The 15732-nt window shown below is 41.4% G+C and overlaps 1 protein-coding gene across 1 annotated transcript in view; it reads right to left on the bottom strand.

The window, feature by feature from the left end:
- Positions 1–6651, bottom strand: part of igsf3 (immunoglobulin superfamily, member 3) — a 64787-nt gene extending 58136 nt beyond the window's left edge. Inside the window, exon 1 of the mRNA XM_037239233.1 lies at positions 6053–6651. Within this exon, the coding sequence (XP_037095128.1) occupies positions 6053–6092 (40 nt within the window). The 5' untranslated portion in view covers positions 6093–6651. The remainder of the gene's footprint in view (positions 1–6052) is intronic.
- Positions 6652–15732: the final 9081 nt, after the last annotated feature.

Here is a 15732-nt window from a genome sequence, read left to right on the forward strand (position 1 = left end):
TGGAGTTTCCCATTCATTAATCCTAACACTGTCCTATTTATTGCCTGATGACTGATTATTAACCAATTACTGTTGTATTTGATTTTATTTATTGGTTAAAAACAACAGCTAAGCAATCTCTCACAAAAAGAATTGATGGTCATTGGTTTCTAAAATAATAGAGGTTTACAAATGTCTTATTTGGATTAAACACAAAAATATAAATCAGTCTGCCTTCACGAAGGATGAGAGAAATCAAAGATTACTTTTGAGATCCTGAAATTAGATCTGATCTTTAGTTAAAAATGGCTCTACACGATGACTCGTTTATTAAAATATGAGGCGATTAATTTGATACTCGATTTGTGGATTAATCGATTTTGACACCTCTTCGTTCGATATTTACCAGGGGCTTCAGTGCAAACCAAGCCTGATTCAGGGGTACGCTTAGACGACAACATTTTACAAAAGACAATTTTTCTTTTTTAATATTTTCCGCACATTTGACCACAGTGGCAAAACAATTCTCATTCTCACGAATCTGCCATAATGATTGGACAACTTCATTATAAATGCCCGATGTCCCCTAAAGGATCAAAACCCTACCAAATATTTGTCCCATTTGGTCTTATTGTACTGCAAGTAAATTTTCATAAATTTTTTCTTTGCGTATGAATGTTAAGTCATTAACAAGAGGCGGGTATCCGCATCGGTGCGTTTCTACATTCAAACATATCCAATTGTTTGTCCTTGGAGGTCTCCACTTTCATGCAGCACTCTGGCTCAAGCATTCCCACATTCACCATGTCCTTCCCAGCCAACATATTTCCAGAGGTAAACAAGCCAACGTGGACATGTACCAACAGGGATAATGAATTACCGGCGTGGCTAACCTTGTTGTCTATGATGACAGCATTGGTGTAGTTACACTCTTCTTTTTATTACCTTGCTCCCGCCTACACGTGCAAGAGGAAGCAATTGTCCAGTGGAGTAAACACACTGGTCACAATCGTTTATTGCTTTAGAGCCAACATACTGGGGATAGAGATTTCTCGAATGTGATAAAGACAAAAAAAAACAAAGGTGGAGATTGTTTGCTTATAAAATATTGATAAAAACAAAATGTGTGGTCCTAAGGGGAGTTGGAAATCTTTTTTTGGATCCTCCTTCAGGTGGGGGCAGATTCTAATTGGATTTGTTTGAAGAGGAGCTGGGCTGGGTAGTGGTGCACTGTTTGGAATTGGAGTGGGGGAGGAGGTCAGGGGCTACTCACAGTAGGAGGAGGAGGCAGCAGCTGGAGGGCCACTCATTCAGCTGAGAAGAACACAGTGAAGTGCTTCAACAGAAACACCAAAGGGTTTTTTTTTTTTTTAGATCACTTTGCCAAAATATGAGATATGGGAGGAAAGGCCATGCAAAAAAACTATCAGGAAGTTGGAACGTGGAGGAGTCCTGTGAGTTATCTCAAGCTTCCACCATTCTCTACTGAATCACTGCAACAGACAGGAAGCCTCCCTCAACAAAGCGATTCATTTCACACACTCCCTTATCTTTGTATATGAACTGGAGAGACATCACATTAGGATTCGAACGTTTGGTGCGAGTGTCTTTTGCAAATACTGCGTGAGAACTATTATCGGTAGGATTACCCACAACTAACTTCATTTGAGCTTGTGGCATTTTATTTTCCATTTGGAAATATAGCGTGGGAAACTGGGAAACAGCTGAAGGCAAAAGTTGGACCAGTAGGGAAGGCCTTTGCTGGCCCAGACCATTCAGCAGCAAAGTGGAGAGTATCAAGAGCAGAACGTTAGCATGTGACTTTATTGGTGTGTTAGCTCAAAAAAGCCACAAAGAATGTATAATCGCTGACGAGGTACTTAGTACGCACGGTAGCTTGTAGTAGCTGTTTTTGCGAACAGAAATTCGTCAATAGTGAGTCGAGACTTGTCGACAGGGGAAGCACACAAATTTCCGCCTGACAGGCCGGTGGAAGTAAAACATGGTGGTTTGGTGTGAGCTTCCATAGGTGGCTGTCAAGTCTCTATTACAGGCCAAAAGATTGCCATGTAGAAAGTGTTACAACTCGCCGTGCGAGGGGGGGGCCTTATCTGACGCAAGAGCCAACGCAAACAGACAACGCGCCGTTGCGAGCGCAACTGATCGTCAACAAAGAGACATCTCAGCCCGCAGCAAACGGACGCGTGTTTTCAATACCCACCTGAGCTTTCATCGTTATTTACAGAAAACTATCGCAGAGGTGCTGGGTGACTGACAAGCTGATTGTCTTCCACCTCATCTACCGCTTGTTGTTGTTTTTTTTCACGCCACTTGAGTCAACATTGTTATGATGCCACGCAAACAACGGAACAAAAGGCGTGCTGTCACGAGCGCACGCAAAGATGAGCTTACGGCGCAAATGAGGATGCACGCGACTACAAATTATAGCAGGCGCAGAAGAATAACAATTGGGGGCAAAGGGGAGTAGAAAGGCAGGCTGGTGCACGACTCAACTTGTTCACTTGTGAAAATTGGCAGGTTTCAAGGTTGAGGGGGACGTTGAAGAAGTTGTGTATTTGTGGAAGGCTACACAAGAGCGAGTTATGGAATTTTTCCCTATAATCCCAACAGCGCTCGCCCTCGTGTCAGCTGACACGTGGGCGACATTCCAAGTGGAGTAACAGCTGACTCATGATACTCACTGTGTGAGCACATACACGCACGTTAAAATCTCTGCCATACAGTGTTTGGGACATCAGCTGTTGGACCGCATTAGCAACAAAGTTGGACGTCAGGGAGTGGCATTGCAAAGTTGAAATCCTCGGACAGTTTGAAATGCCTCGGAGTCGCACTCAAGATGGGGGGCACACATTGTTTAAATGCTTTCAGCTTTACAGTGTCTCCTCTCAGAGGGTGTCAAAATACATCAGCGTCCCAATGGGAATTATTCAGTGTGAGAACTATTTTAACCAATTCTCTTTTTAAAAAAAAGTTACATTTTAATGTGGTTGATTGTTAACAGTTCCTTGGTGTTTTATTTCTTAAAATAAAACATTATACAATCAATCTTTTTTTAATTCCATTCAAATATCTACCGTAATTTTCGGACTATAAGTCGCACCGGAGTATAAGTCGCACCAGCCATAAAATGCCCAAAAAAGTGAAAAAAAACTATATATATGTATATAAATCGCTCCTGAGTATAAGTCGCCCCCCCACCCAAACTATGAAAAAAAACCGCGACTTATAGTCCGAAAATTACGGTAGCTATTTTCCAAGGTAATGCAGTCAACACATGAATGATTAGACTACAATTAGCTAAAAATTTGTGGCAACCACAGGTCCAAAAGCCCAATCCCAATTCAATGCCTTATATCAGATTTTTCAAAAATTGTATTCAAGTTCACCCTAACCTTCATATAAGAGTCTTGGAATTTATGGGTTTGGTAGAAGGGCTGCTTCCTTTTTTTCCATACGCTCTTTACACACGCAGAAATGCACCTTTGAAATTAAAACACACACACACATTGGAGCCACTCATTCCATGTTTGAAAAGCTAACAAGCATGCAAGCCTTGGGGCGCCGCTCTTTGTCGGGTTTACTTCACACAAATCATCTCGCACGTTAACACACATCTGGTTGCAAACTCAGCAAAAAAGAAAAACAGGCCCCGATGCAAGATGGAAAGTGAAGGAACACGGCGGCTGTGGATGGCTCGGCTTTTTTTTTTTTTCTGTTGGGGTGAAAAACGTATTGCGATTGCCTGGTTGGAATTTTGCCGGGAGCGCAACTTGGCACTAGCTCGTTTTTGGCTCAACGGGTTGGGAGAGAAGAAAGATGTACAGCTCCAAATTACAGTAAGGTCGGACACAATCCAGTCGGGATGTTGGTTGACCTCCAATTTGAAGTCAGCTTTATCCCACAGGAAATAATGGAATTAAAAAAAGAATCTTTTCCAGGGTCAACCTGTCACCGGCCGTGAAATTAAATCTCCAGCTGTATTTGCTGTTTTTGTGCTCAGGCAAAAGAAACATCATCATCTTGTGGCATCTTGGTGAAAAGGAAATTATGAAGTGAATTGAGGAGCTTCCTTTAGCCAGTCTTGTAGCGCCTATAAATTCGAGGGGGGTGTCAATTATTTACTCAGAGTGACTTTCATGAGCCTTCAAGAGTTATTTAAATTCTCAAGTTTTGCTCAATGTATTTATTTTCTTCCAAAAATGAAGAATCCTCAATTGTACGCAAATTAGGCCATTTGTCCAGCACACAATTGTAATTACATAACACAAAAGTAAGCATTACCCATTACCTTGTTTGCTGCTACTGACAAGTGAACAACTTCAGCATCATGTCGCTTATTGCAGAATCAATATCCAGTGTAATACAAGCAACATGTCACCTCGTGAGACGATCATGAAGCTCCTTGAACTATGATGCACACACACCGACACACACCTACATCTAACCACCCGCACAAACAGCTTCCAATTTCACTGTGTGATTCATTTTATTATGTAATAGCAGAACCAGCACTTTCCCAGCCTTTACTGTAGATAAAATCTTTGGCAGTTATCAATTGGAAAACCACTCCTGCCCTAGTGAAAGTGCCTAAAATGGGACGGCAAGACGCAGCCAAGCGCAAACGGTAATCCTCTTGGCCGAGTGGGGGCCGTACCCCCCTCATATTCAAGAAGGCGCAAAAGCCATCTGGTGTTTGTTTGGGGGGGGTGCGTTAGTGCCAGCAAGCTTGCGATTACGAAATGTTTGCTCCGACCAGTCACAGTGTGTCATAGCTTGTGAGCCACCTAATACAGTGGAACTTGGGTGACAAATGGGATGTAAACCACAAACTTGTATAAGGACGTCTGAGTGCGTGACGAAGATGAATGATGTCATATCCTGAGGTGCATCATCCAGGTGTGCGTCGGTGACGTGTGTGTATGCGTGTGGTAATAGTAGGCAACCCACACTGGACAGTGAGCAGCTATAGCACAGGTGTCAAACTCAAGGCCCGGGGGCCAGATACGGCCCGCCACATCATTTTATGTGGCCCGCGAAGACAACTTGTGCATCAAATTCGTGTGTCATTACTAGAATTGCAAATTGTCTTCACTTTTAATCTTTTTTTATTTTTTATATTTGACCAGTTTTTACTCGTCTGATTTGAAAACGAGTTATGTGTCAGTTTGTTTTGTAGCTTTTACTGTCTATATTAGCAGGTGCTCATACATTTATCTGAGTTGACAGTCATAATGGCCCTCCGAAAGAAGCTATGACTACGGAAAAAAAAGAAGAGTTTGACACCCCTGGTCTATAGGGTTAATCTGTGACTAAGGTCTAAATATGACATTAACCTAGTTCAATGCACATGCACAGCTGCTCATGTTATTGCAGTGACACTACTTTTAGTGAAATCTCTATCACTGGAGTATCATTGCATATTTGGCTTATCATTTAAGTAATTGCAACCTCAGTAATTTGGTACCTTTGATCTTTATAGTTTGTTCAGGGATTCGCATTTAGTCTTTGTATGTACAAACAGCAGCCCTTTAGTGTCCCCTCTACTTTGAAAGAAATGGACACACTGCGACTGCATATTAAATTAAAAGAGAAAAACAAGTCATTGCGCCTTTATAAAGTACAGTTTATCAAAGCAGTCACGATGCCTTTTGTACCCTTGACACTTGACTTTAACAGCTTGGTAACCAACCTGTGCTCTTAAGCCCTGGAAAGGTTTCAGTTGCCTTGGTGACCGATAATGGGTCTCTAGTTTTAAAATGTATTATTAAATGCTTTTCAAGGATTCTGATTGAATGTGTATTTTATTATCGTAGTAAATACATTTTGTGAGGATTTTTTTTATTATTATTTGTAGTACATACGGTGTCCCTTGGGGGACATGATTTGACATGAGTGGCTCCGTAGTACAGTACTAACTGTATTTGGTGCACCGTAATCTCCACCTGACTGTCAATTCCTAAAGCGGATGCATTTGGTTAAGACTAACCCTCGGCGAATGCAAGAAAGAGGAAAATCAGTGCAAGGAGACTTAAATGTGTCTTGACTGACTTACCGAATAGAGCGAAGGAGACGAGCAGCACACCGGTTGCCATCGTGCCTCGGCCGGCTCAGCCACCCCGACGATGTGTCGCCCCTTCTGGATGAACAAACGATCAGCGGCTGCTCAGACCCGGAAAAAGATCGGAAGGTGAATCCTGCTGCTTGACGAGACAATTCCACGCAAGGTGCTTCTACGCTCCACCTCGGCGTCCAGCAGGAACCAGTAGCCCAAAAGAATCGGGAGTCCTTTCTTCCGATCACCTTATTGCCGAGGACGTGCGCCAGGCACCCGGGCGACCCAACCCACTCCCCGGCGTACAACCGCCACACATCCACGGACTGCGGAGGACCTCCGGCTCACACAACACTTCCAAGTCCCGCACGACTCTTTTTGGGAAGAGCGCACTCCACGGGACGTGCAAAAAAGCCCAAATAATAACTGAAAAAAGGCTTGATTAAGTCCCTGTTAGGTGTTTTTAGGTCCGTTGTTTCTTTTCTCCACGCTTTTTTTTGTACCGCTGATAAGAGAGCAAATCTCAGTCCGTGTGCTGCCTGCACGGCAAATCCTGGAGACGTAATCAATCTCCCACTATCGGCCCACGTAAAAGCCAAATGGGCGGGCACTGTGGAGGAAGCAGGCACGGCTTTGTGCTGTGGCTCAATGCATCTAATTAATCAATGAGTAGCCCATATGAATTTAAACACACTGGCCACCTCTTCTGACACCCAAACTTGATCAAGCTTTTTCTGCATCTCATTTCATCTTTGGAAAAAAAAAAAAGTCTGAGCAAGTTAGTTTTCCTGTTCAAGAAACTACACTTTTCCTTGAAAACCTAATCAGCATGCTGTACCCTCCCCCTCAGCCGTGTGGGACACCACCAGACACCCACCCACTGTGGGAGAGGTCACGATTTGCATGTGTCAGTAGCAAATGTAGGCCAGTAGCACACAGGAGGGGCCAAGTTTGATCATCCACAACAATCAACAATACCCAACCCTAAAAATATGAGGGTGATGTAGGATGGGATGGGCCAAGTGTCATCAAAGAGACCAAATGCTTCCTCAACCACTTTGATGCCGGCACTTTCATTTTAGCATCTTTGAACAGGAATGATAAATTACATAACCCGGACTCAGTCTTTTATAATTTGTAGCCATGTTTGGATTGGCTCAATGAGCTTCTTTGAAAAGTTGCAAATTCATCAAGCATGAATTCAACCACTAAAAGCCATTTGTGTCTTCAGGAATGCAAGTCAAAGGTAGTTTGACACCATCACTTGTAATGAAGATGTCAAACGACCTTTGGCTCCAATCTGGCCTTCCAATTCTTTTTGCTAATGAGTGGTTGGCATCTTTGTATATTTTCTCTCAGTCTTCTTCAAAGAGTGGCATGTGATACCTTCACCTCAGCCACGTAGAGATTGGCGGTGGTGTCACGGACAGTTGTCTTTGGGCGTTTTGTCATAAAACTCACAATGTTTCTGTTATCAACCACTGTTGAGAGCCTTGGCTGACCTGTTCGATTTCCGTTCTTCAGTGCTGCAGTACTTTCTTTCATTTTCAGGACATGATAAATTGTTGTATTGGCTATTGCCATTGTTTGTGCAATAGCTCTGATCAATTTCCCCTCTTCTCACAGCTACAAAATGCTTGCTTTTTTTTTTCTCTTGTTGGCAGTTCTCTGCTCTTTGTGTTTGCTTAACACAAATGCAGTTTCCACAGCTGAAACACAAAACACAAAAACAGGCACAATTGACTGTTTAAGGAATCCATCTAAAAGACAGAACTTGAGCAACTACAAACATCCATCAAGCTTCTGTTCCAATACTTTTGCTCACTAGAAAAACAGAGGAATTTACCTTGCTGTTCTAATACTTTTGGAGGGCACACAGCTATTACAAACCAAAAATTTACAACCATTCCATTTTTGTTGCGGTGAGCATTTCTGACACTTTTAATAATTGTTTTAATTAAAAGATGCATATTTATCCAAATTCTGACAAGAGATATTTATTTACTTGACACTGCTCATTCATGGAAATCAACTTGGTAAATTAATTTCAATCCCATTTGTTGCCTTATGTCAAGATGACGGTTGTGAAAAATTTATTGAATTGGAAAATGTGTTCTTAATTTCCCTTCATATCCCATCTGCAAAAAAAAAATAATAATTAAAACAACAAAGCTTGCTGTGGCCTTATGCACAACGCCACACAAGAAACAGGAACATAAAAAAAAGGAACGAAAATTAACATGCAGCCACTGCAAATGTTTGTGCCTGCATCAGTGAGACTTAAAACCGTCAACTCCCATCGACGTGATATATCTTGAATAAATTTGAATTCAGGGCATAACAATGTCTCTAATTTTGGGTCTTGAGCTGAAAAACTTTGGAGAGCCTTCCAATCAAGATGATAATCGCATGGTGCCTATTGATTCGCACAAATCTGCAGCACCGTTAGGGATGATCTCGAATTAAAACAGAATGAGTGAACGTATGCTGGGAAAGAGAAAATGGATTGGGAGTTGATGAGAACGCCCCAAAAATATAGAATCGAAGAAGTAGAAAGTGTCGGCCATGAACCCTCGGTATAAATAAACAAGCAGGATTTAACTTGTAGATTGAAAGTTTCAAACAGGTCTTGAGTGTGACAAAAATATTTTGTTTGCATTTCTTATTTTTATTAGAAGCAAAAAGCCTGTTTGCTTTGCGGTCTTCAATTCAAACTTCCTTAACAACCAGTGAAATTGTTTTGAGAAGCCAATACAGTTATTTAATGAGCTCTCCCTTCTACAATGGAAGCTTTCAAGCTTGAATACAATCCATATTGGGTTGATTTAATACATTTCTCTCATAGTAAATACATGGTGGCAAAAGAAATTATTTGTTCCCGAGTCAACTGTTCCCATCATTAAAACCAAAGTTCAAGTGTACAGGCAATGTTTTGAGTAACTTTTAACCATTCGTGTATATATTGTTTTTACAATTCAAAACAATTCCCGGGTGTCTTCAAGGCAAAAAATGCTTTCATCAAAATTCACAAAAGATGAATAATTATAGGACACGTTACAGTTTCTATTTTTATAGGCCTTAATCGAATTCAAATCAACATCGCAATATAGTAGAATGAAATATTCAAATCACAAATACAACATTTTGAAAAAGAAAAAGGCTTCATTTTTGGTTAGTCAGCAGGCTTAATTTTGTTAAAATATGTAGATTTTATTTATTTATTCAAAAAGTGTCTAGATACAAAATTCAGTGCTTAAGAAATGCAGTCCACGACTAGTGACGCTAACTGTTAGCATGTCAAGGCGTTTTCCATTATAAGATAGCATTACATTAGCGGCCTGTTCTTAAGGCAAAGTTGTTAAGTTGTTTGAAATGCATAACGTTGAGGGGTTTTGCTCTTCTTTTCTCAGAAGAAATGTAAAAAAATAATTGATGCAGACATTTGTTACGGGTTCTTCTCAAGCAGCTCCTATAGTGTTGAATCCATCTGGTTCATTACACCTGGTCTACATATTGCTGCACCTAAATTTAGCCGCACTCTCCACAGACTCCTCATTGCACGGCTGTGTTATGACACATTTTGCACATGCGGCCAACCAGCTCGGAGCGGACGTCGTTATTTCGATCAGATCACCTTTGACTACTAGGCCAAACCTCGGAAAGAAGCTTCAATAATGTTTCCTCACAGGGGAAACACTCTCTGAAGAATGTTTGCGAATGGGTGCAGGGGGGGGGGGGGGGGTCCTATGATGTCTCCATGGAAACAGAGGAGGCTGCGCTTCATACCAGGGTCCTGCTTCTATGTGAAACGTGTGCAGACCATTTAATTTCTTTGAAAATATGAATATTTCAGTGGCCTACATCACTGTTTGTTGAGCGCAGGCGGGCAATGCAATGCAGGCGGACAGAGGGAGGACTGCGTGGAATGAAAGAAAAGGAGAATTTGAGTCATGAATGATGTTGAATTCATGTGCAAATGCCAGGTGAGATGCAAAGGTGAGTTACACAAGTGTTCGTGAGAAATGTATAAAGCAAAAGGTGGGGAAACATCTTTTCTCCAACTTACAAGAAAATAAGACAGATGGTAAAAGTGCAAGAAAATTAAAATGTATTTTTTTAAACTTGTAATGTATTTTTTTAAATGTAATTAATCAATAAAATTTTGACATTAATTATCCCGGTTACTACTTTACAGTGATAGACCCATTATCGGCCGTGCCAATTATCAGGGCCGATATCCGATTTCGGCGCATAATTGCATCGGCCATTTTTTTATTTTTTTCAAATCCAATGGCTGATAAGCAATCAATTAAAAATAGTTTATACTGAGATGTTAAGTTACTCTACTGGCACATCACACTGATCTGTTGGCCAGTGGATGCGTTGATTATACGCTTTTTTTGTTTCTGACCTGTTTATGACACCTCAAAATTTTCTTTCCAATACGTTTTATGCGCCAAACACGGCATTCTGATTAATTTGTGAAATATGAATTATCCATCTCAGGGGGGTTCCATTTTGCCACTTGCTGTCGACTTAAAATGACATCACAGTTACTCAGGTAAATACTCTGCCCTGTGGCACCATGCTGCCTCTTACAGGTCAGTCACAGTACTACGACCGACATTTGGTGGGGATACCCAATTGTTGGAGGAGATGATTTTTTTTTTTTTTATCTTGTCCTGTGTTGGTAATCTCAAGTACACACAGTGAAGGACCAAAAGAGCACACACATCGATTCCTCACCGTGTTTTACAAATCATCGAAGATGGTAAAATTCGCTATGTGTTTCGTGCTCCACCGAAGAGCAGCTCGGCAACCCTCAACGTTGGATTTAAAGTAATCTGAGTCTTCGGCACAGTGAAACAGTCCAATTACTGGTGGCACACATCACATCAGCACAGCAGATTACACCCAATCGGCGCTAACCTGTGATTGTGCACAGCTGAGGCCGCTGCCATCAAAGATGTAATTTGGCTGTCGTGCAAGGATGTGTTTGCCGTGTGGTTATTTTAAAGAGAAGCCAGCGCAATCAAATCTTCAACCTGCTGCACACAACAAAGTTACTTTGGCTGGACCCTGTCTGACAATGCATTAGCATGCATTTTCCATCCAATGAATTATTCATCATAAAGGCTCCTAATGCAGAATATTAATATTGAAATCACCATCAAGCACTTCTTTTTTCACTTACCGTCTTTTTTTCCCCATTTTTCACCCTTTGATGGACTTCTTCACTCCCTTACTTTGTCATGCTCTCACAATTCAATCAGACTGAGTGCTTTGGTTTGCCCACCTCTCCTGTGCCTGTGCTCTTGCCCGTACCTGCCTTCAACCTTTCGTTGCGTTTAATATATATAAAATCTTAGAGCATATGCAGCTCACTCAATGCTAAAATTTTGGTTTGCAATTAGCAGCAAAAAAAGTAAAATACCTTAAAACATGCTAACCAGTGCACCACCATGCCGCCACTAAGAAAAGCATCCAAATAAGCGTCCTGTTTCCACATACATTTTCATCCGCCTCACTATCTGTGATCGTCTTTCTCATCTTCCGTCTTCATCTTCATCATGTGGGTGTTGCCCCGACGTACGAATCAAGTTGACTGTCATCCATTATGCATGTTCATCTTACTGACTCACAAACATATTGCAATAAAGGAGAGCAGCAGACTAAAAGATAGAAAAGGACGGAGGACATTACACACACACGCGCACACACACACACATACACATGCTGAATGATGACAATGTCACTGGCAGGTCCAGTCTTGTCTTTGGCTTTTGGCTAAGACCAACAAAGCAGATGCTATCTATCAAATGCAGCCTGAATCCACACGTTTATTTTGGAAAGGGATCGGGGGCACGGTGAAAAAAAATCTCACTTTGGGCCCCAATGCTTCTCTTTTAAGTAACCACATGGTGAATGGTGTGTACACTCAACATCTGCTCTGTGCTGTTCTTCCATGCTATCAATCAAAGTCCAAGTGTGGAGAAAGAACAACCAACACGCACAGACATGCTGACCTTGGCTTAATGCGGCAAACTTTTAACCTCCACACTGGGTGACTCAGAAAGCAAAGCATGACAACACTTTTTTGCTTACGGACTCGTCATTCATCCTCAAGACTGAAATAATCCCGCTTGTCGGATTGATTTTCGATATTTTATTGTTGTAGTAAAATTTTTGTTTTTTTACACCTTAAATATAATTAAAAAATGAAAATGAACTAATTTAAAGTCACTTATGAAGGATTTACATAACCTTTGGATACATTTCAGCTTTTATTTTGTTTTATTTATTTATTTTTGCCATAACATTAGAATCAGATCTTAAAATTTTGTGGAGTATTCCAGACATTTTCTCTGGACCACTAAAATAATGCAGGTGCTGCTTTTTTTGTGAGCAAAATCCTACAACTTGTCGTTAATTACATGCTGCAATTAACTTCCATCCCTGCAAATAAACACGTTAGCATGTCAGTTGTATTGACCTATATTGCATGCCTCCTAGCCTTACTTTATTCACACTATGAGTGTAGTAAAGTAAATATATCCTTAATGACTCCCGCCTCTGTTTTGCTTGTTCTTCAGAAGCTCGCGCGCGCAAGAGAGAGAGCCAGGCGGACCTTTGAGCGTCAATAAATAAATAAAAATGATTAATTGATGTCATCGCTGTTGGGAAAACCGTTCGGCGATATATGCTTTACATACACAAATCCAAAACAGCCTATTAGCACATCAGAAAGGGGGGCAACAGTTTTCTTTGCCGTTCCGAGAAAACTCAACCGCCAATTTTGATGACTCAAAGCATTTTAGAGAACTGCTAATGGGCTGACCTGCTTTTATCTGCGCAAGGGTCAACGTCATGATCAAGATGTGCGGGAGGCTTTTTTTCTTTTTTTTTTTTAAGCTGTGGGAGGCTTGTTGCTACATGTGTGTTGAGGCTTCTTCGTCGGCTAACGAATACTATTAGTGGTTTGCATAGCTGATGTTCGAGCTGCCTGTTTTCCACGGAATGTCGCCTTCTCGGCTCAACGTAATTAACTCTTTGCCATTGGTAAACCTCGGAACTATCCATTACTACCACTATTTCAAGTGGCTATTTACTAGATTTGTGTAAGGTTTGAATTTTTCATTATAAGTAGTTTTGACCTGGTAGCATGTGGGGTAAACCACTGACTGGTCAGTGGTGGGACAAATCTTTTCGTATAACATTTGAGGACAAATTCCAGAGTCTCCATTTTGTTGCCCACGGTCTCCTCTGGAAAATTAGTTATGGTAAATGTAACCCTGCTCATGTTGTCTTACCCTATTACTGTATTATGGCTTTAGAAGCTGCAGTATTTATTACATTCCGCAGTCTCCACTTGATGCCTGCTCCGTTTTCTTGCTGTCCTCAAGCTTCACCAATTAGAAAGTGCCTCTAAATAATCTCCCAAACACCAGCCCTCACGTTGCAAATTACTGCCAACTTTCACAACACTGGGTACGTTTCCTCTGACCATTTGAACCGATGTGAAAAACATAAATTGGATGAAAAAGTTACATGCTGTGCTGTATGCAATTAGTCTGAGTATGGCACCTCATGATTAAAAGAAAATGGAGCATATCTTTCATTTCCACCACTTCAACGGTACAAGTCCGAGCGGAGCTGACCGTCTCACACTGGAGGAGCCTGATGGTGTGGGTCACTCCAGTCTGACTCAGTCTGTCTGACTCAGCCACCAGCTCACATATAGTATTCCTCTATTGGAAAAACTGTTAATCTATTAGCAAGGCTCAAAATAAGCATTTTTTCCATCGCAGTTTGCAAATAAAAACTCTGCTCCTAATTAAAACATATAGAATAGCAAAATTGAGAATAAGACATTTTAAAGTTAGGTGATCGAGTGTTGACCAATCCTGGGTCTATCCCACCTCTCGGCCATTTAGTTGGGATAAGCTTTCTTTATTTTTTTCTCCCCACAAAATGATCCAAAACAATCAATGTCAATAAATCTGATAAAGATTTGGTATGGATAGTTATTCCGCACTTACAGAGTAGAGGGGGAAATCTAGTTTGTAAATCAAGTGCTGTAAATATATCACCATGGGTTGAAGTGTGCGGTGTTTGTCAGCTAATTAGCGACATGCATCAGCGGTACAGCATCTGTGATGCACACGCATGCACACAAACAAACGCTGGCGGCACTTGATGGGCTCACAGGAGCCTTGTGGCTAGTAATATGGAGGAAGAGGAGCACCTAAACCACACGTGATGAAGCCGTTTCTGCATTAATACAAAGCAAGGGAATAAAAAGTGCAATAAAGTAATTTGACAGGGCTGGGGGAATTGTCGCACTAACGCAAGCCTGTGTGGAAATCACACAGAAAAAAAACTGTTGACGCTCCATCACCTTCATGCGCCATCAAAGATGGCATCCTGGTGGAAGCGTACAGCTCGTCAAATGTGCAGAAGTGCACTAAAGAAGCCGGTAAACACTATCAAACTGGCTATGTTTGCTGCATGGATCTATTTGATATGACTTGGTCCTTCCTACTGTGTGCTCCTGCATATTTAGATTAGGCAGGCAAATATAAGCATTCCCCTGACAGGCTGGAGCTGAGTGGCAGGTATTTCAAAGTTTGTATTATTTCTTTTCCACTTCTCATGATGTTGCCATGACAACTTGAAGGTAACAGGAAATAGAGAGGGTGGGGGTGGTGGTGGGGGGCTGCAACACGAGAAGAAAAATCACCCATACAATAGCTGATGTGGTTGAATAGGTACAAAAAAAAAAAAACAAGACTGGGTCGAATGCAATGATGAAACTGAAGCCAGGATAAAGAGGAGCTACGGCATCCTTATCATCACACTGCAAGGCACAGTGTGTCAAACCTTCTCACCATTCATGATTTAGGGCAGGGGTGTCAAACTCATTTTTGTCACGGGCCACAACGGGACTGTCAGCGCCTTGTATTATATATAGTATAGGCTACTCAACAAACTGATGCATAACTGGTTTTGAAATCAGACACGAGCAAAAACTGTTCAAATATTTTAAAAAGAAGAAAGGTCATAAAAATTGCAAAGTATTTTTATTTTTTTTTAAGTGGAGACAATTTAGAATTTTAATATTGACACATTAAATCGATGCACAATTTGTCTTTGTGGGCCACATAAAATGATGTGGCGGGCCGTATCTGGCCCCTGGGCCTTGAGTTTAACACTGACTATTTTGGGTGTTAGGGGAATAAAAATACCAATACATGGATGACACTAGCTAAAAAGGTGCTTTTTGCATTTGTGATAAGCAGTGCAGTGTTCTTCTGGCAAGAAAGATATCTGTTTGCACTGCCTGTCACTATCAACATGAAGATAACATGCATTTTTCACAGGGGACAGGACAGGGCGGAAGAGGCTTACTGTTATCCGGGACACTTCACATCCACCGCAACAGCACGGCCAGAAAGTCACACTAATGTTCGGACATGCGTGAGAGATTCTACACAGAGCGGTGACAGGGATATGATAAGTGGACAGGTTCTGCTCTGAAACACTGCTGAAGCTGGTCCCCAAGGGGGCACTGTGGACCAATTGTTCTTGTTTCAAGCATCATGGGCCGGTGCAAGCTTGTCGAGAGCTCACTTGACAAAGAGCAGAGCGGGCTATTACTTAATATTGCGCCATTTAAGTTG

The sequence above is a fragment of the Syngnathus acus genome, chromosome 21, assembly GCF_901709675.1.
Source record: "Syngnathus acus chromosome 21, fSynAcu1.2, whole genome shotgun sequence".
In the NCBI taxonomy this organism is placed as follows: domain Eukaryota; kingdom Metazoa; phylum Chordata; class Actinopteri; order Syngnathiformes; family Syngnathidae; genus Syngnathus; species Syngnathus acus.